The 27801-nt window shown below is 39.6% G+C and overlaps 1 protein-coding gene across 19 annotated transcripts in view; it reads left to right on the plus strand.

Annotated features, from left to right (window-relative positions):
* HDAC9 (histone deacetylase 9) overlaps positions 1-27801 on the plus strand; it is an 899944-nt gene that overhangs the window by 679188 nt on the left and 192955 nt on the right. For all 19 annotated transcript variants that reach the window (XM_063101430.1, XM_063101421.1, XM_063101428.1 and 16 more), the window contains one exon: positions 14449-14556. In XM_063101430.1, coding sequence (XP_062957500.1) covers positions 14449-14556 — 108 coding nt within the window. The remainder of the gene's footprint in view (positions 1-14448; positions 14557-27801) is intronic.

A 27801-nucleotide genomic window follows, 5' to 3' on the forward strand; every position in this document is an offset into this window, starting at 1 on the left:
TCTTTTGCCCATTTTTTAATTGGGTTGCTTGTTTTCTTCTTGTAAAGTTGTTTGAGTTCCTTATATATTCTGGATATTAATCCTTTGTCAGATGTATATTTTGCAAATATTTTCTCCCACTCTGTTGGTTGTCTTTTAACTCTTTTAATTGTTTCTTTTGCTGTGCAGAAGCTTTTTAGTTTGATATAATCCCATTTGTTTATTTTTCCTTTGGTTGCCCGTGCTTTTGGGGTCGTATTCATGAAGTCTGTGCCCAGTCCTATTTCCTGAAGTGTTTCCCCTATGTTTTCTTTAAGAAGTTTTATTGTCTCAGGGTGTATATTTAAATCCTTAATCCATTTTGAGTTGATTTTAGTATATGGTGAGAGGTATGGATCTAGTTTCATTCTCCTGCATAACGATATCCAGTTATCCCAGCACCACTTGCTGAAGAGGCAGTCCCTTCCCCAGTGAATAGGCTTGTTGCCTTTGTCAAAGATCAGATGGCAGTAAGTGTGAGGGTTGATTTCTGGATTCTCTATTCTATTCCATTGGTCAGTGTGTCTGTTTTTATGCCAGTACCATACTGTTTTGGTTATTATAGCTTTGTAGTATAGCTTAAAGTCAGGTAGTGTTATGCCTCCAGCTTTATTTTTTTTGCTGAGCATTGCTTTGGCTATTCGTGGTCTTTTATTGTTCCATATAAATGTCTGAATAGTTTTTTCCATTTCTGAGAGAAATGTCTTTGGAATTTTGATGGGGATTGCATTGAATTTGTATATCACTTTGGGTAGTATGGACATTTTCACTATGTTGATTCTTCCAATCCAAAAGCATGGGATATCTTTCCATCTTCTTGTATCCTCTCTAATTTCTCTCAGCAGTGGTTTGTAGTTCTCATTATAGAGATTTTTCACCTCCTTGGTTAACTCAATTCCTAAGTATTTTATTTTTTTGGTGGCTATTGTAAATGGGCAGGCTTTCTTGATTTCTCCTTCTGCATGTTCACTATTGGAGAAAAGAAATGCTACTGATTTTTGTGTGTTGATTTTGTATCCTGCTACTGTGCTGAAATCATTTATCAATTCCAACAGTTTTTTTGTAGAGGTTTTAGGCTGTTCGATATATAGGATCATGTCATCTGCAAACAGGGACAGTTTGACTTCATCTTTTCCAATCTGGATGCCCTTTATTTCCTTCTCTTCTCTGATTGCTCTGGCTAGTACTTCCAACACTATGTTGAATAGGAGTGGTGAGAGTGGGCATCCTTGTCTAGTTCCTGTTCTTAAAGGAAAAGCTTTCAGCTTTTCCCCATTCAGGATGATATTGGCAGTGGGTTTGGCATATATGGCTTTAATTATGTTGAGATACTTTCCCTCTATACCTAACTTATAGAGGGTCTTTGTCATGAATGAGTGCTGAACTTTATCAAATGCTTTTTCAGCATCTATAGAGATGATCATATGGTCCTTGTGTTTGAGTTTATTAATATGGTGTATCACATTTATTGATTTGCGTATGTTGAACCAACCTTGCATCCCTGGGATGAATCCCACTTGATCGTGATGAATAATTTTTCGTATGTGTTGCTGTATTCTGTTTGCTAGTATTTTAGTGAGGATTTTTGCATCTATATTCATCAAGGATATCGGCCTGTAGTTTTCTTTTTTGGTTATATCTTTACCTGGTTTTGGTATCAGGATGATGTTTGCTTCATAGAATGAGTTTGGGAGATTTGCGTCCGTTTCAATCTTTTGGAATAGTTTGTAAAGAATCGGTGTCAATTCCTCTTTGAATGTTTGGTAAAATTCTGCTGTGAATCCATCTGGTCCTGGGCTTTTCTTTGTTGGGAGCCTTCTGATAACAGCTTCAATCTCCTTTATTGTTATTGGTCTGTTCAAATTTTCTACGTCTTCACGGTTCAGTTTTGGGAGCTTGTGTGTGTCCAGAAATTTATCCATTTCCTCCAGATTTTCAAATTTGTTGGCGTATAGTTGTTTATAGTAGTCTCGAATGATTCCTTGTATTTCAGATGAATCAGTTGTAATATCGCCTTTTTCATTTCTAATTTTTGTTATTTGAGTCTTCTCTCTTCTTTTTTTTGTTAGCCATGCTAATGGTTTGTCAATTTTATTTATCTTTTCAAAAAACCAACTTTTTGATTCGTTGATCTTTTGAATTGTTTTTTGGTTTTCAATTTCATTCAGTTCTGCTCTGATCTTAATGATTTCTTTCCGTCTGCTAACTTTAGGATTGGATTGTTCTTGTTTTTCTAGTTCTTTAAGGTGAAGTGTTAGGTTGTTCACTTGCCATCTTTCCATTCTTCTGAAGTGAGCATTTAATGCAATAAATTTTCCCCTCAATACTGCTTTTGCAGTATCCCACAGGTTTTGGTATGATGTATCATTGTTTTCATTAGTTTCAATAAACTTTTTGATTTCCTGCTTGATTTCTTCTTGGACCCATATGTCATTAAGTAGAATGCTGTTTAATTTCCATGTGTTTGTATAGTTTCCAGAGTTTTGTTTGTTATTAATTTCTAGTTTTAATCCATTGTGGTCTGAGAAGATACATGGGATAATTCCAATTTTTTTGAATTTATTGAGACTTGATTTGTGACCTAATATGTGATCTATCTTGGAGAATGATCCATGTGCTGATGAGAAGAATGAATATTCTGAGGTTGTTGGGTGGAATGTTCTGTAGATATCTGCCAATTCCAATTGGTCTAGAGTCTTGTTTAGATCTTGTGTTTCTCTACTGATTCTTTGCCTAGATGATCTGTCTAATATTGACAGTGGAGTGTTCAGGTCCCCTGCTATTATGGTATTAGTGTCTATTTCCTTCTTTAGGTCTAATAGAGTTTGTTTTATAAATCTGGCTGCTCCAACATTGGGTGCGTACATATTTATGATTGTTATGTCTTCTTGATGGATCAGTCCTTTTATCATTAAGTAGTGTCCCTCATTGTCTCTTTTTATGGTTTTTAGTTTAAAGTCTATTTTGTCAGATATAAGAATAGCCACTCCAGCTCGTTTTTCTTTTCTGTTTGCATGGTAAATCTTTTTCCATCCTTTTACTCTTAGTCTGTGTGAATCTTTATGGGTGAGGTGGGTCTCTTGTAGGCAGCATATAGTTGGGTCCTGCTTTTTGATCCAGTCAGCCAGTCTGTGTCTTTTAATTGGGGAATTTAAGCCTTTAACATTAAGAGTTGTTATTGAAAGGTGTTGATTTATTCCTAGCATTTTATTGGTTGTTTGGTTGTCTTAGGTGTCTTTTGTTCCTTGCTTTCTGATTTACTGTTTGGTTTCTTTGTTTGTTGGTTCCTTAGGTTGTAGATAGTGTTTTTGTTAGCTTGTTTTCTCTTCATGAATGCCATTTTTATTGTACTAGCAGGTTTAGATTTTTCTTAGGTTTTTATGGCAGTGGTAGTTATTTTTCAGGAACCAAACCCAGTACTCCCTTGAGGATTTCTTGTAAGGGTGGTCTTGTGGTAGTGAACTCCCGCAGTTTTTGTTTGTCTGAGAAATATACTATTTGCCCCTCATTTCGGAAGGATAGCCTTGCAGGGTAGAGTATTCTTGGCTGGCAATCTTTGTCTTTTAGTATTTTGAAAATATCATCCCATTCCTTTCTAGCTTTTAGGGTTTGTGATGAAAAGTCTGATGTTAACCTGATTGGGGCTCCCTTATAGGTGATTTGACGCTTCTCTCTTGCAGCTTTTAAGATTCTCTCTTTGTCTCTGAGTTTTGCCAATTTGACTATGACATGTCTTGGAGAAGGCCTTTTTGGGTTGAATACGTTTGGAGATCGTTGAGCTTCCTGGATCTGAAGATCTGTGATTTTTCCTATACCTGGGAAGTTTTCTGCCACTATTTTGTTGAATATGTTTTCAATGGAATCTCCATTTTCCTCCCCTTCTGGAATACCCATGACTCGGATATTTGAGCGCTTGAGGTTGTCTGATATCTCTCTCAGATTTTCTTCCATGTCCTTGATTCTTTTTTCTTTCTTTTTGTCTGCTTGTGTTATTTCAAACAGCCCATCTTCAAGTTCAGAGGTTCTCTCTTCAACTTCGACAAGCCTGCTGGTTAAACTCTCCATTGTGTTTTTTATTTCGCTGAATAACTTCTTCAGTTCAGCAAGTTCTGCTACATTTTTTTTCAGGACATTGATTTCCTTGTATATTTCCTCTTTCAGATCCTGTATACTTTTCCTCATTTCATCATGATGTCTAGCTGAGTTTTCTTGTATCTCATTCAGTTTCCTTAGAATTATCACTCGAAATTCCTTATCAGTTATTTCAAGGGCTTCTTGTTCTATAGGATCTAGAGTATGAGATTTATTAACTTTTGGTGGTGTACTTTCTTGATTTTTTGTATTTCTGGTGTCTTTTTTTTTGGTGTTTATTCATTGTGGCAGGGGGTTTCACAGTCCACCGGTTTAAGACTAATGACTAACTAGGATGTTGCTGTGGTTGCCAATTTGGTATGGCTCCCGCCGTGGCTGCTCAGTTGGCCTCTAGTGTCTTGTGTGTGTGGTTGCCTCGGGTCTTGGGCTTCTCCGGGGATCCACCTTTCTGGTCAGCTTGTACTCTGCTGGGCTGGTGGATCACGTACCACAGGGTGTGTGATCTCTGTTGAGCTTTCACTTTCTGTACAGGACTTCTCCCCGTTCAGTGTGCTCTGGCCCAGGCTGTTAGATCGTGCAGTGGCGACCCCACCGGGTGTGTGGTTTCTGTCCAGTCTCCGCCTCCCTGGCCGCACGTCTCCCCCCTCTGTGCACACTGTGCTGGGTTGGGGCGTGTCTTCTGCACCCCTCCTCTATCAGCTGGGCCTTCAAGATCCTGCTCAGCACCGCCTCGCCCAGGAAGTCTACCAGGTTTCTGCTAGGCACAGACGACCAGTCTCTCTGGGTGCCTTTGTAGCACTGTGTAGATCTTTCTCGGGTCTTGTTCACCTTTGTATCCCCCCGGTATAAACCGAGTCTAGTGCCCGCCTGCAGCCTGCTCTCCGGCAGGTTCAAGCAGACCTGGGAACTCTCCTACCACACTATTCCCAACCAGAAATTCGTTAGGCTTTTTTCCAAACTGGTGGACGCAGAGATGGTATCTGCCTCCCAGTAACAGGAAGTTTACCGGGGCCAGAGTCCAGGGCGTGGTGGAGTGACAGTCGGCCCGCCCGTACTTCCTAGCCCTCCCAAAACTGGTCGGGACGCCCCACACCCCCAGCCCTGCCAGAGAACCGTGGAGGGAGTGGGAGAGGAGGTCGGCCCGCAGGGTCCGGAAAGCCCCGCGCCAGGCCAAGCAAATGGGCTCAGTGATGGCCGAGCAGGGCGGAGCTGCCCGCACCTGGGAAAATGGAGGCAGCACCGGGGCAATGAGTGGCCTGGTGGTGCAGGCGGGGAGCCGCGTGGGCATCCACCCCCCGAACAGAGCTTTGCCAGGGATCACTCACAGTGCTGTGCCAGGTCGGGCGCTCGCTCTGTCTCTGGTTTGTTGCCTTCCGTGTTCTCGGCGCTGCCGCCTCGGGCTGTTCAGTCGCGGCGCCGCTCGGGCGCTCCCAGGAGTCTTCTTTAATGCCGGCCTGAAACCTCGAATCCTGGATAGGGCAGCTGGCCGCCTTCAGTGCGGCCCCAGCCTCCGGGATCCTGGCTGCATCCACAGCAGCCCTGGCGCCGTGTTCCCTGTTTCAAGACTCGCTTTTGCAGCTAAGAGTCAGTTCTTTTCCTGCTCCACACTTCAAAGCTGTTGCCTGTAAATGAGGCAGCCTCTCCTGCCGGGGGCAAAGTGGCGTTGAGCCCCCACGACCGGCCAGCAGCAGCAGTCCTCCCTTAAGAGATGGCCAGAGAAAGGTCCACAAGTTTCCCGGCTGCCTGAGGCCCAGTGGCCACCTTTTCCACCTCAGCTACTCCGCGCCAGCCGCCGCAGCCGCCGCCATCTTGAAACCCTCTCGTTATTGCTAGTTTTTGAAGCATAAATTACATGGCAATGTATATTATTTGGCAACAGATCTAGCTATGGTAACTTACTTGGAGCTTTGATTATTTTGTGTACTTCCCATCATGCTTTTAGTTTGCTGTCCATTTTTATGTGGTCAAACTCAGAGTGAGCAATAAAAAACGACAAATCAAAACTGAAGGCCACTAGGTGCTTGCCCAAAAGATTTGCAGAAGCTTGGAGGTCTCTGAATAAGAGGGGTATTCAGTAAACATCTTTATGTTTTTTGCAAAATCCTGAGTTGGTCATGTATTTTTATCATTTTAATTCATGTTCCTAATTCACGGTGCAATGAAGAAACCATAGAAAAAATTATTTTGAAATGTTGTACCCAACTCTCAGATGCTCAAAATCTGTTTCAAAGGAAGTGAATAATTGGGAGGGTGGGTATACTCAGAAACGATGCTTTCATGTTTTCATGCAACAAACTGAATCATGGCTACCCCAAGGCAGCCAGCTCTCCATGGACTCCCAGCCTGCCCTGTGTGCAAGGAAAAACCCAACATTCTCATGAATAACCATATCTCAAGGACCTGTCTTGAATAAATAGAAACTGCCTGGGTTTTTTGTTTGTTGGTTTGTTTTGTACAGATGCTCATATATGTATGATGTCTCTCAACCTGTATTTTGCAACTGATGTTATGTAATTATCTCTTTTTTAAAATCCTTAAAATAAATTGCAGTCCCTTCCTTTAATGTATGGAGCAGAAGAGTGGGAAGAAGTATGAAAAATTTCACCTGGCCCTGTCACTAACATTTGTAGAACTTTAGAAACCAAGGGCAGACAATGCTTAAAAATAAGTTTGCAACAGCATCAGTTCTATTCAGGAAAGAGAATCATTTGGATATACTCAGGGAAAGGGCATTATTGTGTTATTTTTGGTTGTATTCCAAGTAAAAAGCAAGAGATGAACACAACTGTAAGAAAAGTAATAATGAAAATATAAAGCACTTTCCTCCTGTTCCCTCTCTCTCCTCGCCCCCTTACCCTCTGACCTCCCTCTCTGCTTTCTCTTTCTGCTTCTCCTTCCTACTTTCTCTATATTTCCCTTTATTCTTGCCATATTCCATACAGGATTTAAAGCAGCTTTCAAAACAAACATGCATAAACAATGTGTCTTTTTAAGAAAAAAGAGGTATGGCAATCATTCAAAAGTGGAAATACAGTGATCCAGGAATAAGATTTAAGTTCATACTGTAGTAGCTACTATTTTTACTAGTGGAGGACCACAGATTTGGCTTTGCTATTTCTAGCAGCCACTATGAGGAAGGCAGTACTGTTATTTATATGTTTCTCAATATTTCTAGGGCAGGATTTCTCAACCTTGGCATTTTGATATTTGGGACCAGATAGTTCTATCTTGTATGTGCTGTCCTGTTACATTAGAAGCCAGTAGCATACCTTCCCTTCCTTAGTCACGGCACCTAAAAATGTCTCCAGAAATTGCCAAATGACCCCTGAAAGGCAAAATCACCTTCACTGAGAATCACTGCTCTAGAACAATGGCAAAAAAATTACAACAGTCAGGAAAAACCCAACTACTCCAGGTACAACTTGTAACATTTGATTGTTAGTATATTTTATTGAATGGGTAGAAGTTCAATTCATTTAAAGATAAAACATTCATGTAGGTCTTAGATAATTTATTTAATTAGAAAACTCTTTAACCTTTCTAACCGGACTGAGATGATACCTCATTGTGGTTTTAATGTGGCTATCATCAACAGGACAAAAATAACAAATACTGGTGAGGATGTTGAGAAAAAGGAACCTCCCTATATTGCTGGTGGGAGTGTAAATTGGTATACAGCCACTAAGGAAAATGGTATGGAGGTCCCTCAGAGAACTACAAATAGATCGACCTTATGACCCAGGCTATCCCAGTACTGGGTATATGCACAAAGGAAATGAAATCAATACATTAAAAAGACACCTGCACTCCCATGTTCATCACAGCACTGTTGACATTGGCCAAGAGATGAAATCAACCTAAATGTTCGTCAACAGATGAATGGATAAAAAAATGTGGTATACACACACAATGGCATACTGCTCAGTTATTAAAAAAAAATGATATCCTATCATTTGTAGCAACATGATTGAACTGGAAACCATCATGTTAAGGGAAATAAGTCAGGCACAAAAAGACAGATACCACACGATCTCACTCATGTGGAATCTTAAAAAAAAAAAAAAAAAGTAGTTCTTATAGAAGTAGAGAGTAGAATAATGGTTATCAGAGGCTGGAGAGGGGAGGAAGAAAAGTGGTGGACTAATGGGTACAAAACTATACTGTCTATCCTAGTATGTGCATGTATCAAAACAGCACACTGTACCCCACAAATATGTACATGTTAAAATAAAAATGAATTAATAAATTTTTTAAAAAAGAAATTTAAATTCTACAAATATGATTAGAACTTTAAAAAAATAATAATTTTATTATTAATTTTACTATTTGGATTTTGATTTTACTAGCATAAAATCAATATAGGTTAAGATCTCTTATTCTTCATTTCTGGTTTTCATTCCAGCTCCTCTCTGAATTTCATGCATTAAACTGCTTAACATCACATCTATTTTAATGGTGGTTGCTATGAGTTAACATAAGAGCTTTGCACAGTGCCTGCTCTTAACAAGTAATAATCATTAGATGATAACTATTATTATTATTCTCATTATTATTTCTAAGTAATAGAGAATAAAATGTTATGGAGTAGGGGACTATATAATAAAACTGAAGACATGAACTGTCCATATTAGTTTTCTATTCAGTTTCCTGTGTGTTTCCTGAATTGCACTCAACTATGATTTTGAGCGAATGAGATCACATTGCTACTATTCATGTTCCATAAATAATGTTTAATTCAATGCTCCTCCCTATTCTCTTCCACTACCAGTTAGAAAAATTGCAACATGTTCTTCTTTCAAATGTGCATGTATTGCATAGTGGCTAAGCTTTTATAAATAGATGTGTAACTAGTGCTTTATTGGCCTTACTCTTCCTCCTGTTACAGTTCTTCCATGCCTTCACAGAGAAAGCATCGTCCTCATTATTTTAGGAGCCTCAGGTAATATGTCTCATATGAATTATGCCTTATGCTTCTGAGTGAAGGACTTTTTTCCCATGTCCCCTTCCTTTCCTTCCTTACTTCCACTTTCCTTCCTTCCTCTTTCTCTCTCTCTCTCTGTCTGTCTGTCTCTCTCTCTTTCATACTGATAAGTCCTGCTGCATGCTGAAGATGCCTGTAACTGATATTCTGGGGACATCACATGGCCAGTTGCTTTGGATTCCCTGAGTTCCACAGAAAAGTGTAGGATGTGTCTCTCTCTCTCTTTTAAGGCTATTATTTTCCAAATTGATACCAAAGTGTTTTAATTAGAGTTTTAAATGTTTTGCCTATTTCAGTTTCTACTTACAGCTTTCCTTAACACCCTGCCTCTTTCTACCCTACTGAGTAGATGTGAATCTCTGGGAATATGGGCTGGAAGGATCTCAGCTTCTGTGACAGACTCTGTGCTTCCTTCAGAGTCATGCCTCCTCCTCTGATGATCGTCCTTATGTACCCATCTTGTATGACTCTCACCCAAAAGCCTAGTTTCACCCTATCTCACGACGTGTGCTCAGTTGCTCATGAAAGAAGATTTTTTGTGGGACAGCCTCACCTAACTTTTCTGAACCCCTGTTTTGGATACATGTTAGGTCCAGACCCTCCTACATATTTATAAAGGGAGTTGAACTTTAGAGGGGAGCTCTTTCAAGATTGATAGATTTTTATTCTGACTTTAAGATAAGGTCTCTGTGGACATGTTACTTGGCAGGCTACTAAAACTGCCTTCATGTTTTACATATTAGTTACATTATCAGAAATATTTGTAAATTGAAAGCATACTGTTTTTTAGAATGGCACATAAACAAAAGCTTGGTAAAGATTCCAGAAGAATTTTGAGGAGAGCAGTAGTTTGGATATTGTGTTATTATTTCTAAAATACAATTTTACCCTGCTAGCCCATGTATGCAGCCTATTGTTGGGGGCTTCCACCCAGAATTCTGGCTGGACTTTTTCCCCTGGCATCCAGCACAGTAAATTCCTGACCTTGAAAGTGGAACACAACATTATCCATGCTCACTCAGAGGTGTTATAAACATGTCATTTCTTTTTTTCTTCCAGTTACACTGGTCCTCTCCACAATTAATAATATATCAGTCTCTTCTAGTTTGAACAGCTTCCTTGCAGTTTAAAAATTCTGTCCAAAATCAACATATTATTTGACTCAGTCTCTTTAGGCGATTGCTCAGGCTCTCAGATCCCTCTCCTAAGATTGAATCTGAGTACCCTACAGATGGATAGAGATCTGGAGGGGTCCTTGGATCCTCGTGCTGACCTCTGGACATGTAGGTTTCCATGGCAACCTCCCTGCACCACATGATTATTCCTGATCTCCTAATGTTGGGAGCTGAGGTTGGCCGCTGATTAGCTCCTGATTTCTGATTTCTCTGCAAGTTGGAGCTTGGCAAGGCTTCTGGGCTCCAGCAGCCTTACCTCATCTCGCCTTGATGGAGCTGGGGCTCCCCTGAACCTCTGCCATGGACTCCATTTGGCCCCAAGCCCAGTTAGTCCATTTTGTAGGCTTTCTCATAGTGTACCCCTCAGAGGACTCTGGGAACTCATGTCTTACATTCTCACAATGCAGGAACCAAGAACGTCTTAGGAATGCTTCGGTCCGAACTTCTATTGGTTTTTCACAGCACTCTACAGACTTGATTATGTGGTGCACACAGTTTAGTGCTGACTTACTGCAGAAGCACCAATTGTGAATCAGAGCAAAGACTAGCTTACCACGCTGTCTACTTTCCTGAAGCGTTTTCTTCTCATTTGCTAACACATCACTTTCTGCCTCCCTTGCTTCTGTTGCACGTCTTGCATCTGCCTTTCTCTAGTCTCCAAGGACCAGAAGCGATGGCTTTTAGGTTTTTCTTCCTCTCATCGCATCCTATACGTAGCCTAGTCAGCAAGCCACATGCTTGGTTGTTGCAGGTAGAAAGGGTCTCTTCTCTGAACCATCATTCAAAGAAGCAGTGATAGTATTCTCTTGGTGTTATTACTAACAGAGGACTATGATCTGAGACAACCAGGCTCAGTCCTTGATATGCAAAGGAATTTGGAAAAATATGATCTTTCACCGCAAAATCTAGATTTTTATGCATATTGATGCAAAATTTTATTTTGTATGTCACTTTCTTTACATTTCTTCTGTATCAATCCTAATCTCCCTTTCAGCTCATATACTATTGACCCCAATGTGTGCATGCACACACACACACTCTCTCTCTCTATTTCTCTCTCTGTCACCAGGAAGAAGAATAAATTAGTGGACAGACCAAGGAGAAGTTCATGTACATGGAAAGAAAAATGTTAAAAGCACATTTTTTACAAAATATAGTAGTTCTGGTTTTAAGAATTTGCCTTATGTGTCTTAACAACTTTAGCAAGATCTTACTAACCAGCTAGTGTGGTCAGCGGGGTTGCTCCCTGATCCACCACTATTTCTTTCCCCTTTGCCTGGTATCATCTATTGCATCTCACATTATTTTTCATATCTAGAGCCACCTCTGTGCCATTGTCCTTCAACTTCCAAATACTAGAACACCTGTCTTCTTAAGCACTTCTGGTCTCTAATTCAACCATTATTGTATTGCCTTTTAGCCCTTAATCCTGCTTATCTATATCCATCTCAGTTAAATTCTTTTTGCTTTTTCTCCTTCCCTTCCAGCCCCCAAATATCTCATTCCATGCCAGGTGCCACTAGCAATTGGTGAACTTGAACATCTTCTCTTACTCAGAGGTTTTTTTATTTATTTTATTTATTTATTTTTTTAATTGTCAAGAAGTCCTGTAGTGATGCTGGCTGGTTGGCTCAGTTGGTTAGAGCACGGTTTCATAACACTGAGGTCAAAGGGTTTGGATCCCCATACTGGCCAGCCACCCCAAAAAAAGAAGTCCTGCAGCAGTTGAAATCAGGGGTCTGATATGGAGGTGACCATCTTATGTCATCACCAATATAGGGAAATGTTTTTGATAATCTCTCCGACCAATAAGAGGGACATAGAAGAAAGAAGAATGCCTTTTATCACTGAGAATGGCAGGAAGTGAATATGGGCATCTCTTCTGGTGAAAGGGATTAGAGTAGAGTTCATGAGCCATGCATCATGTTTTATCATTGGAACTCTTATAAAACTGTAAAATGGCAAATACACGCGGATAGCTTTTGATAGCTAATTTCGCCCTGAAGGACCATTTGGAACATTATGTCTTGAGAAAGCATGCTTGTAAATTAACTTATGAATGAGATTTTGGAATATAACCTTGCTGTGAACTAAATTGTGTTTCCTCAAAATTCATATGTTGAAGCCTAAACTCCTAATGTGATTGTATTTGATAGGGGTTTTAGGAATTAATTAAGGTTAAATGGGGTCTTAAGGTTGGTGTCCTAATCCAATAGGACAGGTAGCCTTATAAGGAGAAGAACCCAAGTATGAGAAAAGGACATGTGAGGACATAGCAGAAAGATAGCCATCCGCAAGCCAAGAAGAGAGTCCTCACCAGAAACTTAATAGGCTGGCTCCTCGATCTTGGACTTTACAGCTTCCAGCACTGTGAGAAACAAATTCTCTCTACTTATATTGGTTCAGTAAAAAACAAAACTTTCCATTTAGAGGGCAAGTGACTAGGTTCCAGAGTCCATTTGAATGATTCTTTCATTATTTAGCTAATAGTGTTGACTATGATGGTGTTGACTATGACAAGGGCTGAATGTTCTTAGAAAGCATGCGTTTCTTTAGGAGTATGGTAGAAAGGCATATGCTGGCAAGGTCAGAGGTCTTTGTGAGGGTACTAGGATCGGTGTAGTAGTCTCTCTAAGACACAGTGTGCTCAATCAATAAACACTTCTTAGACCTCCGCTATGTGCCAGGCAGTACAAAATGGGTTTAATAGCAGCTGCGATAGTAGTACTCATCTTTGCTCATCAATTACTCATTTAATCCTCACCAAAATTACATGCAGATTGTACTTTAAAAAGTTGGCATTTTTATAGGTAAGGGAATCAAGGCACTGAGATATTAATAAATTGCCCAATATTACTCAGGATTTAATGACGAAGCCACGATTTCACCCCAACAGTTTGATTCCAGAAACTTCTCTCTTTACTATTGTTCTGTTGCTTAAAGGATCTTAATTTTCTATTTATTTATGTATTTATTTATTTATTGTTCTTATTTGTTATTTATGTGTTTATTGTTCATGACAGCATTTAAATTGATAAGAACCTTATGAGAAAAGACATGTGGAAATACTTAGTACATTGTGAATGTGTTATTATTATTTATTGTATTTGTTCCATGGGATTATGCCTCTTGAATTTAATTCTCATTTTTTTTATTTTTAAAAAAATCTATTTTTAAATGTAGGATTCCCTATTTTGACCCATTTGGGAAGTCTTGGTATTCAGAGTTACAACGTTTTATTCCATTTCCTAGTGCTTCAAGTACTTTGTGTCCTAAAATTAGAGACTTCTACCATCTGCTACTGTCCTTTTTAATATTATGAAATAGTCTATACATAAAATTATTATGATCATTAGAAACTGCTACTGTTGCGCTTTTCATATTCTTATTATATATGTTATCTTATTGCATGCATGAAAAAGAGGATTTTATAAAGGGAAATCGGAATATGGGTGCATGCTTTATTTTGCTAATAATGTACTCTAATGTAGAAGTAACCATGTATTTTACTGGTCTATCCAATTTTAATAATATCTGTTTGCACTTCATCTTAAGCTTCTACTTTGAAAATCAAATGGTTCCTTGCTATTTACTCTTGTTAATGTTTTAATGTGAGGACCACACACCCCTCGCACTTAGCAGGAGAACCTGAGCTGCGGTCATACTTCCAACACACTGCTGTTGCTACCTGCCTAATAATTCTCTTTGGCTCCCTGTAAACCTGCAGTCAGGAAAGTATTTGAATTTCCCCCCTCTAGCACTTGCAAATCCGATTTTTATGTATAACTAAGTGCTCTTAGTTTTTACTCTATCTACTGCTGGGGCCTGGTTTCTAGCAGGCCTATAACTAAGCCAGATCCGGCCTATGTAATGCTGTTTGTAATGAGAAATCTAAACAGGGAATAGCAGTGAGGCATGGCAGGAATGTGTTTCCATTGGAGAAGTCAGTGTGGGGAAAAAATAAGCAAAGCCATGTCCAGAAGGCCTTTTCAGCTGGCCAAGACGGAAGACTAATGTTATTGTGCACAGGCTATTACCCTGCCAGCCCTTCCTCACAGATTTGCTTTCTCTCTCTGTTCCCCTCCCCCCAATTCCCCTCCCCCTGCCTCCCTCTTTCATCTCTCCCTTCTCTTTCGCTTTCTTCTTCTCTCATTCTTCGGGCTCTGCTGACTGTTTGCTCAGGTGGACAGTGACACCATTTGGAATGAGCTGCACTCGTCCGGTGCTGCACGCATGGCTGTTGGCTGTGTCATCGAGCTGGCTTCCAAAGTGGCCTCAGGAGAGCTGAAGGTGAGGTCTGGGTTGCATTAAGTGTGGGAAATCCAGAGAAGAAGCTGAAACAGGGATGTTGTTTGTGAATCGTGGGGAGTGTGGCATGGTAATAAAAGGAACGAGGCAGAGGGAGGAAGCCAGGGAGAGGGCCACTAAGGTGTGATAATAACTCGTCTGTAGGTAGAGAGTGCCTCATCCAGCTCGCAGGGCCTTCCTCTCCTCGAGAAAACTCTGTGGTCAGACCACTCGGGTGTATTTTTAAGAGCATAGGAATGGTGAGTAAAGCTATGGTCCAGGTTAAAAATACCCTTAGTATATACATATCTGTCATGCCATCCTGGGATTCTCTTTTGAAGTGATTTTAAAAATATGATTACCGAGGAGTTACGTATAAGCTCAGAATACCACCCAGAGAGAGGGATGGGGTGGGGGGGAGAAAGGTAAATACCAGACGGGAAGGATTGGGAGGAAGGAGGAAATTGTTGATTAGGAGGGTAATGATCCAGAGTATGTTTTTCCATGAAAGAACTTCAAAAATGAGCCATGCTTTATTGTTCTTTTCTTTTTATGGTCTCTTCTTTTCTCCATCATATGAAAAGAACAATGTCCAAACCCCAACGTTTCCCAGTCTAAACAATTTATAAAAGCCGGAGACCTGACAGACGTTGACATTTTATTTGGTATTTTAACAGTGCTATTTAAAGGTATGCCATGTGCGTCTTGAATGCAGTTACCCCAATAAACTTGGTTGGTGCTCGCACGGCTTTTTAATGCACTAGTTCACACACTTCATAATGCAATCTTGTTGGTGATTGATTTGATATTTTTAGCAATAGTGGGGCTTAAGGGAAATATATTATGACCAACCACATATGCACTGTGAGTTTGGTTAATCTAAGATAAAATCTAATTAGGATTATTTTTCTTTATGTCTAATGGATTTTTATTCAATTACACCTGACCGTTCCACTTGTGATTAAAAATATAAGGTAGGAATGTGCACTTAACAATGCATTGTCTGTCCCAGAAGTCTTTGATCTAACTCTCTAAGAAGTCAGGCCTACAGAAATATGAGGGTACTTCAAGAAGTTCATGGAAAGATTTGTATTATCTTTCAATTCTATTTTTCACAAACTTTTTGGAGTACCCTCATATAATCTTGATAAGGTGAACTGTATTTAAAAACTAGATGTGCCTATGTGCATTTCACATGATCAGTATCAGGATATTAATTGCTCATCTCCAGGAACTTAGGAGCCATCAATACGGTGCTCACTATTCAGTCTTTACCTTTGCTAATGATAACCTAAAGAGTGGAAAGGAATCAGCTGATGGAGAGGTTTTGGCCATCTCCCAGTAGAAATTTAGAAATAATTCTTCCTGTTTGAATGATGTCACTTGTAGTACTGCAATAAACTGATGTTTTAAAAGAAGAATATTAAAGGGTCTTATTTTCAAAAGAATTCAAATGGCAGACAACAGCCAGGCCACAATACTATAATTTTTAAAATTATGCTGGTACAACCCCACTTGATATCAAAGATAATTATTATGTTACCGGTCACATTTCTAATTGTTTTACGTTTTTGGAAGTTTAAGCAATAATTCAGAAACCTTCCCAAGTAGAATGCCCACATGTTACTTACACTCATCAAAATCATCATTAAGAATTGTCAAATGTATGCACGAAGAAAGTTGAACAAAAACCTAATTATATTTTTAGGAAGTACCCATTTAAAATAGCCAGTTACAAACAAAGCATCAACAATGTATAGTATGGACATGCTGACCACCAGCTGTACTAACATTCACTATTTATATGAAGAGCAAGGATTTGTGCAAATGCCTTTTCTCCCCCTGGTTAAGGAATCAGCAAGCATGGTTTAAAAAGAAAAGAAAAGAAAAGAAAAAGAATAAAGAAAACGAGCCAGCCTAAGCATCAAGAAATCTTGGTCCAAGCTGTACCACCGAAATTTTGTGTCATTTGTGGCAAATCACTTAATTTTTCTGGGCCTCAGTTTCCTGTTCTGCACAATTATCAAGGTGGAGTTAATGTTGAAGGTCATTGATGGCACTGACATTTTGAGCTAATTGCAAATGAAAAATGAGTCTGATTCTCAATTAGACACACTATGGCATATCAAAGAGTAGCTATTCCTACACTAATTTCAGCTTGCTTTGGTGAACATTCCAGATTTTTGCAGCTGGGTTATCTTTCTGGTTAGTAAGTCCAAAGAAAAGTCCAAAACAGTGAGGATCATAACACATGCACTGGTACTGTGCTGACAGGTCAGGGAGACTAAACCCCTTGGTTGCTAATAATTTGGGTAGACCTACAGAGTGCCCTGGAGGAAAGGTAAAAATCACAAGCAATTTGGAGCTACAGTGAAGAATGCACACATAAATGAAGTACAGAGCCATGTTTAGGAACCCCTGGTCAACCAAAAAAATTGCTAAGTGTCTACTTATCCCAGACTCAAGTATGACAAGCCTGCTGGCCAGGAGCATAATACTCAGGGCTAGGAAGGGATAGGGAAGCATATTCAAATCTGGAAAGGAAATAGGGAAGCTTATTCAAGGACACAGGTAAGTAATCCTCTGATAGGACATGTAAAAAGAAAAACTGGAGCATTTTGCTTTTCATTTTCTGCATCTACATTCAGTTCTTACATGTTCTACCCAATTCTTCCGATAAATCAATACCTTAATAAAATAACATTGGCATGTTATAATACTGCATTTTATGAGACTGCACTAATGTTGATTGGAAAATAGAAAAATTTAAGAGCTTTATTTCAAACAGGGTGGGCCTGGATGTAGTGCTGAACTGAGATGGGAGATAGCTGGAGGGAGGACACTGAACTCGCAGAGGATGGGGACATAGGAGAGAAGTAATGTCCACAGAAAAGGAAAATGCCAAGGACAAAATTTTATTACCTGGAACTTTTGCTTGATGCCAAATTTGACCATCACTACCCTCCTAACTTTTGACAGGTTCTGTCCTTTCTTCACCTGGGGGTACTGATGAGCTGAAGGAATTAGAAGAATGAAGCAGGCACAGGGGGTGGTTTTAATGTTGATGCTTAAATGGAACATGCGCAGCAGATGATAGCAGTAAATTGGCATATTTTTGACACATATTTTTGAGTGGACATGCTCAGTGGAGTTCAGTGGAACTTATGGGGATTTTCATGCTTTCCAGGTTTTCAACAAGATATTTTAAAAAATACACACAGGTAGAAGTGTTTTGAATCTATAGATGCTGAAATCGGCTATTTCTAAGATTCTGGTACTAAGGAGCACACATTTTCTGAAAATGCTGACATGTTTGGTGTATTGGAAGTTAAAATTGGAAGAATAATTATCTCAAAATGGTTTTCTTGTTTTATAGACTATTTTAGAGGGTGTGTCTAAGACATAGAAATATCTCTAAAAGGTGGACTTGGCTCAATACTTATCAAGATTAACTATAAAAAAGATTAACCTTGATGCTATTTTGACAATGTTACATTGCCTTCATAAGAAAGTTAAAATTGTTTTACCTGTCTGGACATTTCTGTCAAAAAAAATAAGTCCCCCCCAATATACCAGACACCCAGTTATCTGAATGACGGATGGATTTATTAACGTTTGATATTAATTGTGATGTGATGTTGCTAATAATGCCTGCTGTTTATAGAGTACCTACTGTAGGCTGGACAGTTGATACGTAGTCTGCTGTTATTCTTACCATGTCCCCTTGAACTCAGTAGCACCAATAGGTCACTGACTCAAAGACATCAAGTAAACTTCAAGATCCTGCACACAGGTTGTTAAATAACAAAGTCTGTAAATCTCATAATCCATTGTTCTCTTTCATAAATCATTGTAAATTTCATAATCCAAGAGACTCTATCAGGACTCTCTTACCCTTGTAGCATACATATATGTAAGAAAAAAAGAGTTAAATCCATCTATCTTAAATTGTCTATATCCTCTCTTTTTAATTATAAAATACTTCATACATACAAAAAGGTAAAAAGTTGCATTCTTAACTTATGAAGTAGAGTGATCAAATAAATACTCGTGAGCCCCTCATCCAACTGAACAGAAATTTGCTCACACTCATGAAATTCTCTCAGTACTATAGTCATTAATCTTTTGTATTTTAAAAATTATTTCTTCCCTTTTCTTTAATATTTTTAAACATGTTTTTGATCCTTATGAAAATGGAATCTTATTGAATATATTCTTCAGTTTTCTTTCCCCCCCTTCAAATTATGGTATGAGGATGTATCCATGTGAATATATGCATCTCTGACTGATTCATTTTCATTGCTATGAACTATTCCTTTTGCACCATAATTTGTTTATTTATTCTTCCCTTGGACATTTTAATTGTTTCCAAGTTTTTGCTCTTTCACTATGGCATAATTAAGAGTAAAAGAGCCAACTCTTAGGCTAGCTACATAATAAAGTTCAGTAGGTAATGCCAAGTGGAGTTCTAAAGTCATTTGGCCACAATGACACCAGCAAAAATGTCACTTTAGACCTCTGAAAAATCTTTTCTCCATTAAAGTAATGACAAAACTGGCAAAATATGTCAGGATAAATTTTTTTTTAAACTCTGGAAATTAACTAAAGGCTGGCAACTGCTCAGGAAGCATGTTTCAAAAAACAAACCTGCTGACATATTGGCCAATCACCAAAAAACCAACCAACCAAACAAACAAAAAAAAAACAGCTGAATCTTGGTTAAGAACAAATTGAGCTTTGTCATTTTTTAACTTGCTTTATTCCCATCTTCCCCTTTCTAGCTCCATGGTATCCTTAACAAATAACAGCCTGCATTCTCGGTAAAAACTAGTTACTTTGTGGTTTCCACAGGGGGCTTAATGGAGTTGGAGCTCCTTCAAAGCCTCATTCCCAGAGAATCGTCATTATTTGACTTGTCTGGTGCTTCTCTCCATGACACACTTGCAATGCTGTCTTTTCTGGCCTCTGATGGAGTTCACCCAGTGTGAAGGCCTTTTTCCCAGAAGGATTTGTTGAAAAAAATTAAAGGCAATTAATTTTATGGCTGCCTGAAGTGGTGAGTAACACTGGGGCAAACAATAGCATAACCAAAAGCTTTAAAGGAAAAATTGAGGAATGAGATGTGCATGAGGACTATACAAAGCCTCATCAGACTCCTGAGAATCTAGAAGGCTACATGCATGATAGGACTGTGTACTGTGTTCATTTTCAGGAAATACCTGAGATGGCCCTAAGCTCTCATCTCAAGCTGACTTGCAGGCTCTGCTCAAATAGGAAGTGAAGGCAAAGTTGTAGTTGTCAGCTGCCTGGCTAGGAATTGAAAGTGTGCCCTAATACACACACAAAGAACTGCTTGACAAAGGCAGGGGTACTTACTGGTTCTAGGCGTTTTAGGAAACCTCTAAGTTAATGAAACAAAGACTTCAGTGCCATGTAAAACAGCGTACAGATTTTTTAGAATTAGTTCAGAAAACTTACTAAACAAACAAAACAAGAACAAACAGTAACAACAAGTTGTATTAATCCACTTCTGTTGCTTATAGCAAAATACCTGGAACTGGGTAATTTGTAAGAAAACAAAATTTATTGCTTACAGTTTCAGGGACTGGGAAATCCAAAGTCCAGGGGAAATATCTGGTAAAGACCTGGTGACAGTGATGCATGGGTCACACATGGCAGAAAATAGCAGAGCAGAGAGAGAGAGAGAGACTCTCATGTGCTTTCCTTTTAAGGGCCTCAGAACCACACCCCGAGCACCATTATTAATCGATTCATTACAGCATGGTCCTAAGAATCTAATCACATCTTCAAGTCCCCACCTTTCAATTACCATAGTAAGATTTCTCACCGTCTTTACACTGTCACAGTGGGGACTAAGTTTTGGGGGGATATCAATCCACAGCATTCTGCCCCAGCCCCACAAAACTCATGTCCTTTTCACATACAAGTACATTCATTTCCTCCCCCTAGTCCCAAAATCTTAACTTGCTTCAGTTCAAAAGTCCAAAGTCTCAAGATCCCATCTGTGAAATCAAAACAATTTATCTACTTCCAAAATACAATGGTGGGACAGGGTACTTCAAAAAGGGAGAAATAGTCCAAAAGAAAGCAGTAATTTGTCCCAAACAACTCTAAAACCCAGCCCAGCAGTCATTAAACCTTAAAGCTGTGAATCGTGTATCTTCATGTTCAACATCTTCTGCATACTGGTGGAGGGGTGGGGTCCCCATGTCCTTGGGCAGATCAGCTCCTGTGGCTTTCCTGGTCTCAGGTTATGTTTTAGCTCTCACAGGCTGGTGTTGCATGCTAGTAGCTCTACAAGTCTCCATGGTGGTCCTGCTCCCATGGCTTCACTAGGCATGACCTTGGTGTTTTTCCTCTGCTGCAACTCCAACCCTACATTTCCACTCAGCATTGCTCTAGCAAAGGCTGTCTTTGGCGCCCCTGCCCCTGCAACAGATCTCTTCCTGGGCCCCCAAACTTTTCCATAAATCCTTTGAATTTGGAGAGGATGCTCCCAAGCCTTCACAGTTCTGGCATGCTGTAAGCCTCCAGACATAACACCACATAGATGCCACCAAATCTTCTGGCTTGTGTCTTTCAAAGATATGGAGACAGCCACACCTGAGGCCAATTTAGTCACAGCTAGAGCAGCCAAAGCAGCTGGGGTGCTGGTGTGGGGACCAGAATCCCTGGATTGTCCTGGGCAGCAAGCCCATGGACACATCAGGCCTTTTCCCCAAGACCATTCTGTCTCCCTAGGCATTTAGGCCTGTAATAGAAGAAGTCCCCTCTGAAATGCCTTCAAGGGTTTTTTCCCCCTTTTTTTCATAATCCCATTCTTCTGTACTAATCTCTTTAGGAAAGAATCACTGGACAGCACCCTTGCTCTTGTGTCCAGGCTGAAAGTTTTCCAATTTTTTGCCATCTTCTTTCTTTTGAATTATAAAAAAGAAACAAAAGATATTTAAAACATCCAAATGAAAATCGATAAGATGCCAAAAGTAAAACAATACCTTTTGGTAACAACCCTAAATGTAAATTGATTAAATTCCCTATTCAAAAGACCCAGACTGGCTGATTGGATCAAAAAGCTAGATCCAAATATATGGTGTCTACAGGAGACTCACCTCACCTGTAAAGACCCACACAGATGAAGAGAGAAGGGACAGAAAAAGATATACCAATCAAATGGAAATAAAAAATGAGCAGCAGCAGCTATTTTTATATCAGAAAAGTGGATTATAAACCAAAATCTACAAAATAAAAAAAGAAGACTAAGAAGGCCACTATATAATGACAAAGGGATCTATCCAGCAAGAACACATAACAAACATAAACAGCTGTGCACCCAACATTGGAACACCCAGACATATAAAGTAAACACTATTAGGGCCGACCCCATGGCTCACTTGGGAGAGTGCGGCGCTGGGAATGCAGTGGCGCTCCCACCGCGGGTTCGGATCCTATATAGGGATGGCCGGTGTGCACACTGGCTGAGTGCAGTGCGGGCAACACCAAGCCAAGGGTTGCAATCCCCTTACTGGTCACAAAAATGACAAAAAAAAAAAGTAAACACGATTAGACCTAAGGAGAGAGATAGACCCAAATGTGATAATAGATGGAGACCTGAACACCTTTCTCTTAACATTGGACAGATCATTTAGGCAAAAAATCAAAAGAAACCAATGATTTAAACTGCATTTTAGACCAATGGACTTTGCAGACGTCTACAGAACATTTCACCCAACAATCACAGAATATACATTCTTCTCATCTGCAAATGGAACATTCTCCAGGATAGACAACATGTTAGGTCACAAATCAAGCCTCAAAAAATTTTTAAAAATTTAAATCATTTCAAGTATCTTCTCAAATCACGGTGGATTAAAACTAGAAATCAATAACAAGCAAAACACTGGAAAATATACAAACACACAGAAATGAAACAATATGCTCCTGAAATACCTATGGATCCAAGAAGAATGTTGATGGAGTTTGGATGTGTTGTCCCCTCCAAAACTCATGTGGAAATTTGATCTCCAATGTGGGAGTGTTGGAAACTGACTGAGTCATGGGGGCAGATCCCTCATGAATGGATTAATGCTCTCCCTGGGGGAAGGGGGATTAATGAGTAAGTACTTGCTCTGTTAGTTTCCACAAGAGCTCATTGCTTAAAAAGACCCTGGCACCTTCTTTCTCTCCCTTGCTTCCTCTCTCTTGCTTCCTCTTCCCATGTGATCTGCTTGTACCCACTGGCTGCCTGCCACTTTCTGCCATGAGTAGAAGCAGCCTGAGACCCATGCCAGATGCAGCTGTCCCAGAATTGTAAGCCAAATAAACTTCTTTTCCTTATAAATTACCCAGTCTCAGGTATTTCTGTTATAGCAACACAAAATGGACTAAAACAGAAAATTGGTACCAAAAGTGGGGTGTTGCTATACAGATACCTGAAAATGTGGATGCAGCTTTGGAACTGGGTAATGGGAAAAAGTTGGAGGAGTTTGGAGGACTTAGAAGAAGAGAAAAAGACGAGGGAAAGTTTGGAATGTCTTAGAGGCTTATGTGGTGGCAAGCAGAATGCTGATAGACATGTGGACAGTAAAGGCCATGTGAATGATGAGGTCTCAGTTAGAAATGAGGGACTTATTGGGAATTGGACAAAAGATAATCCTTGCTACACCATAGCAAGGAACCTGGCTGCATTGTGTCCATGCCCTTGGACTTTGTGGAAGTTGGAACTTAAGAGTTGTGAACTAGAGCATTTGGTCAAAGAAATTTCTAAGCAGCAAAGCATTAAGGACGCTGTGTGGCTACTTCTAACAGCCTACTCTGAGTTATGGCAGCAAAGGCATAACATAAAGTCAGAATTTAAAAGGGAAGCAGAGCATAAAGTTTTGGAAACTTTGCAGCCTGGCCATGTGGTAGAGAAGTGGAGAGCAGGAGAAAAATGAAAGGGTGAAGCTGCTAAATTGTTTGCTAAAGACATTATCTTGGTTGTGGGGCAGCCAGATGCTAAGAACCAGGACAATGGAAAAAGTGCCCTAAAAGCATTTGAGAAGTCTGGAAGGGTGCCCCACCCATCACAGGCCCTGAGGCCTAGAAGGACTGAGTTATCCTGGAGGAAAGACCTGGGGTGCTGCTGCATTCCAGCTCCTGCCTCCTGCTCCCTGCATCCCAGCTGCTCTGGCTGGAGCAGCCCCAAGTGTGGTTCATGCAGCAGCCCTGGAGAGTAGAGGCCCAAAATCTCAGTGGTGTCCATGTTGTGTTAAGTCTGCAAGCCAGCAGAACATGTGAGCAGTGGAGGCATGGCAGCCTCCACCCAGATTCCAGAGGATGTATGGAAAAGCCTGGGGGCCCAGGCAGAGACCTGCCACAGGGGCGGAACCACTGCTGAGGCCATCTATGAGAGCAATGCTGAGGAGGAAAGTGGTGTTGGAGCCCCCACATGGATCCCCCACCAGGGAAATGTCTAGTCGAGCCAAGGCAGTGGGACCACCATGGAGACCTCAGAATTATCGAACTACCAGAGTGGAAAACCAGCCTGGAAAAGTTGCAGGTACCAGCACAGCCCACTGGGCTGCACCTGGCAGATCTGTGGGAATGAGGCTGCCTGATGCTTTGGGGGCCCAGATGCCCAATTTTGCCCAGGATGCAGGACTTGGAGTCAAAGAACATTATTTTGGAGCTTTAAGACATAATGTCTGCCCTGCTGGGTTTCAGACTTGTTTGGGGCCTGTTTTCCCTTTCTTCTGGCCTGTTGCTGCCATTTGGAATGGGAATGTGTACCCAATGTCTGTTCCACCATTGTATCTTGGCAGTAGATAAATTTGGTTTTGTTTTCACAGGTTCACAGCTGGAAGGACTTTTGCTTTTGGTCTCAGATGAGACTTTGGGCTTTGGACTTTTAAGTTGGTGGTGGAGCAAGCTAAGACTTTTGGGACTGTTGGGATAGAATGATTGTATTTTGTATATGAGAGTGACATGAGTTTAGGGGGGCCAGGGGTGGAATGATGGAGTTTGGATGTGTTGTCCCCTCCAAAACTCATGTGGAAATTTGATCTCCAATGTGGCAGTGTTGGAAACTGATTGAGTCATGGGGGCAGATCCCTCATGAATGGATTAATGCTCTCCCTGGGCGAAGGGGGATTAATGAGTGAGTTCTCACTCTGTTAGTTCCTGTGAGAGCTCATTGCTTAGAAAGACCCTGGCACCTTCTCTCTCTCTCTCTTGCTTCCTCTCACCATGTGATCTGCTTGTGCCTGCTGGCTGTCTGCCACTTTCCGCCATGAGTAGAAGCAGCCTGAGATCCATGCCAGATGCAGCTGTCCCAGAATCGTAAGCCAAATAAACCTCTTTTCCTTATAAATTACCCAGTCTCAGGTATTTCTGTTATAGCAACACAAAATGGCCTAAAACAAATGTAAATAGAAAATAAAAAAATTTCTCAAAACTAATTGGGATGTTGCAAAAGCACAACTAAGTGGTAAGTTTATTACAATAAATGTATACATCAAAAGAACAGAAAGATTTTAAATAAACAACCTAATGCTACACCTCAAAGAACTAGAAAAAAAAAGAACAATCAAATCCCAAAATTAGTAGACATGAAGAAATAATTGAAATCAGAGCAGATCTAAATCAGATAGAAGCCCCCAAAAGATACAAAAATGTCAATGAAACAAAAAGTTGGTTTTTATGGAAGATAAACAAAATAGGCAAACCATTAACTAGGTTACCTAAAGAAAGAAGAGAGAAGACCCAAATGACAAAAATTAGAAATTAAAAAAGAGACTTTACTACTGATAACACAGAAATATGAATAAACATCGGAAACTATTATAAACAAATATATGCCAACAAATTTGAAAACTTGGAGGAAATGGATAAATTTCTGGACACCTACAAATTACCAAGAGTGAACCAAGAAGAAATAGGAAATCTGAACAGACCAATCACAAGCAACAAGATAGAGGCAGTAATCAGCAATCTTCCAACAAAGAAAAAAAACAGGACTAGATGGCTTTACTGTGAATTCTACCAAATCTTTAAAGAGGAATTAATACCAGTTGTCTTTAAACTATGCCAAAAAACTTGAAACAGGGGCCATTCTCCCAAAATCATTCTATGAGGCCAGCATCACCCTGATACCAAAACCAGACAAACATACTTCAACAAAAAAATTATAAACCAGTGTCTTTGATTAACATAGACACAAAAATCCTCATTAAAATATTGGCAAACAGAATACACCAACAAAAAAAAAATTATACACCATGATCAAGTGGGATTCATCCATAGGATGCAAGATGGTTCAACATACACAAGTCAATAAATGAGATACACCACATCAACAAAATCAAGGACAAAAACCATATGATTATCTCAATAGATGCAGAAAAACCATTTGACAAAATCTGACATCACTTCATGATAAAGACTGTCAGCAAATTAGGTATAGAAGAAAAGTATCTCAGCACAATAAAATCCTTATATGGCAAATCCACCACCAATGTCATCCTGGGTACAAGATAAGGTATCCCACTCTCACCATCCCGGTTAACATCATATTTGACGTACCAGCCAGAGCAATCAGGCAAGAGTAAGAAATAAAGGGTATCCAGATTGGAAAAGATGAAGTCAAACTGTCCTTGCTTGATGAGGGCATGATCATATATATAGAAAAACCTAGAAATTTTACAGAAAAACTCTTAGGGCTGATAAATGATTTTAGAAAAGTTGCAGGATACAAAGTCAACACACAAACATCAGTAGCATATTAATACTCCAACAACAAAGTAATTGTAAAAGAAACCAAAAACCTAGCACATTTATAATAGTTACATTCCCCAGAAAATAAAAATAAATAAAGTAAAATACCTAGGAGTCAATTTAACCAAGGTAGTGAAAAATCTCTACAATGAGAACTACAAATCACTGTTGAAAGAAAATTCAAGACTACAAAAAATGATGGAAAGACATCCCATGCTCATGGGCCAGAAGAATTAACATCGTGAAAATGTCCATACTACCCAAAGCAATTTACAGATTCAATGCCATCCCCATCAAAATAACAATGACCTTCTTCACACAAATAGAGAAAACAACCCAAACATTCATATGGGACAACAAAAGACCCAGAATAGCTAAGCTATTCTAAGCAAAAATAAATGAAGCTGGAGGCATAACACTACCTGATTTCAAACTATACTAAAAAGCTACAGTAACCCAAACAGCATGGCACTGACATAAAAACAGGCTCTCAAATGAATAGAATAGAATAGCAAATCCAGGAATCAACACACAAACTTACAGAAAACTCATCTTTGATGAAGTCACCAAGAATATGCATTGGGGAAAACACTACTCCTTCAATAAATGGTGCTGGGAAAACTGGACATCCATATGTAGAAGAATGAACCTAGACCCATGCCTCTCTCTATATACCAATATGAACCTGAAATGGATTAAATATTTAATATAAGACCTGAAACTATAAAACTCCTAAAAGAAAACATAGAGCAAACACTTCAGGAAGTAGGACTGAGCAAAGAATTTATGAAGGTGACCTCAAAAGCACATGCAACAAAAGGAAAAATAAATAAATGAGATTATCTTAACCTAAAAAGCTCCTGCACAGTAAAAGAAACAATTAACAGAGCAAAAATCAACTTACAGAATAGGAGAAAATATTTGCAAACTATGCATCCAACAAAGGATTAATACCCAGAGTATACAAGGAACACAAACAACTTAACAGCAAAAAAAAATAAAAAAAAAACCAACCTAATTAAAAAATGATCAAAAGAGCTGAATAGACATTTTTCAAAGGAAGATGTAAAAGCGGCCAACAGACCCATGAAAAAATGCTGAATATCACTTAGTGATATTGCATTAATGCAAATCAAAACCAAATTGAAATATCATCTCACTCTAGTTAGACTGGCTGTTATCAAAAAGACAGAATAACAAATGCTGGCAAGTATGCAGAGAAAGGGGAACCCTCCTATGCTATTGGTTGGAAGGTAAACTGGCACAGGCATTATGGAAAACAATAAGGAGGTTTCTCAAACAACGACAGATAGACCTTCCCCATGATCCAGCAAGTCTTCTTCTGGGTAGGTACCCAAAGGAATGGAAATCATCTTGTCAAGGGGATACATGCACCCCCATGTTTATCAGAGCGCTGTTTACAATAGCCAAGACTTGGAGCCAACCTAAACATCCATCATCAAATGACCAGATAAG

This window comes from Cynocephalus volans, chromosome 6, assembly GCF_027409185.1.
Source record: "Cynocephalus volans isolate mCynVol1 chromosome 6, mCynVol1.pri, whole genome shotgun sequence".
NCBI lineage: Eukaryota > Metazoa > Chordata > Mammalia > Dermoptera > Cynocephalidae > Cynocephalus > Cynocephalus volans.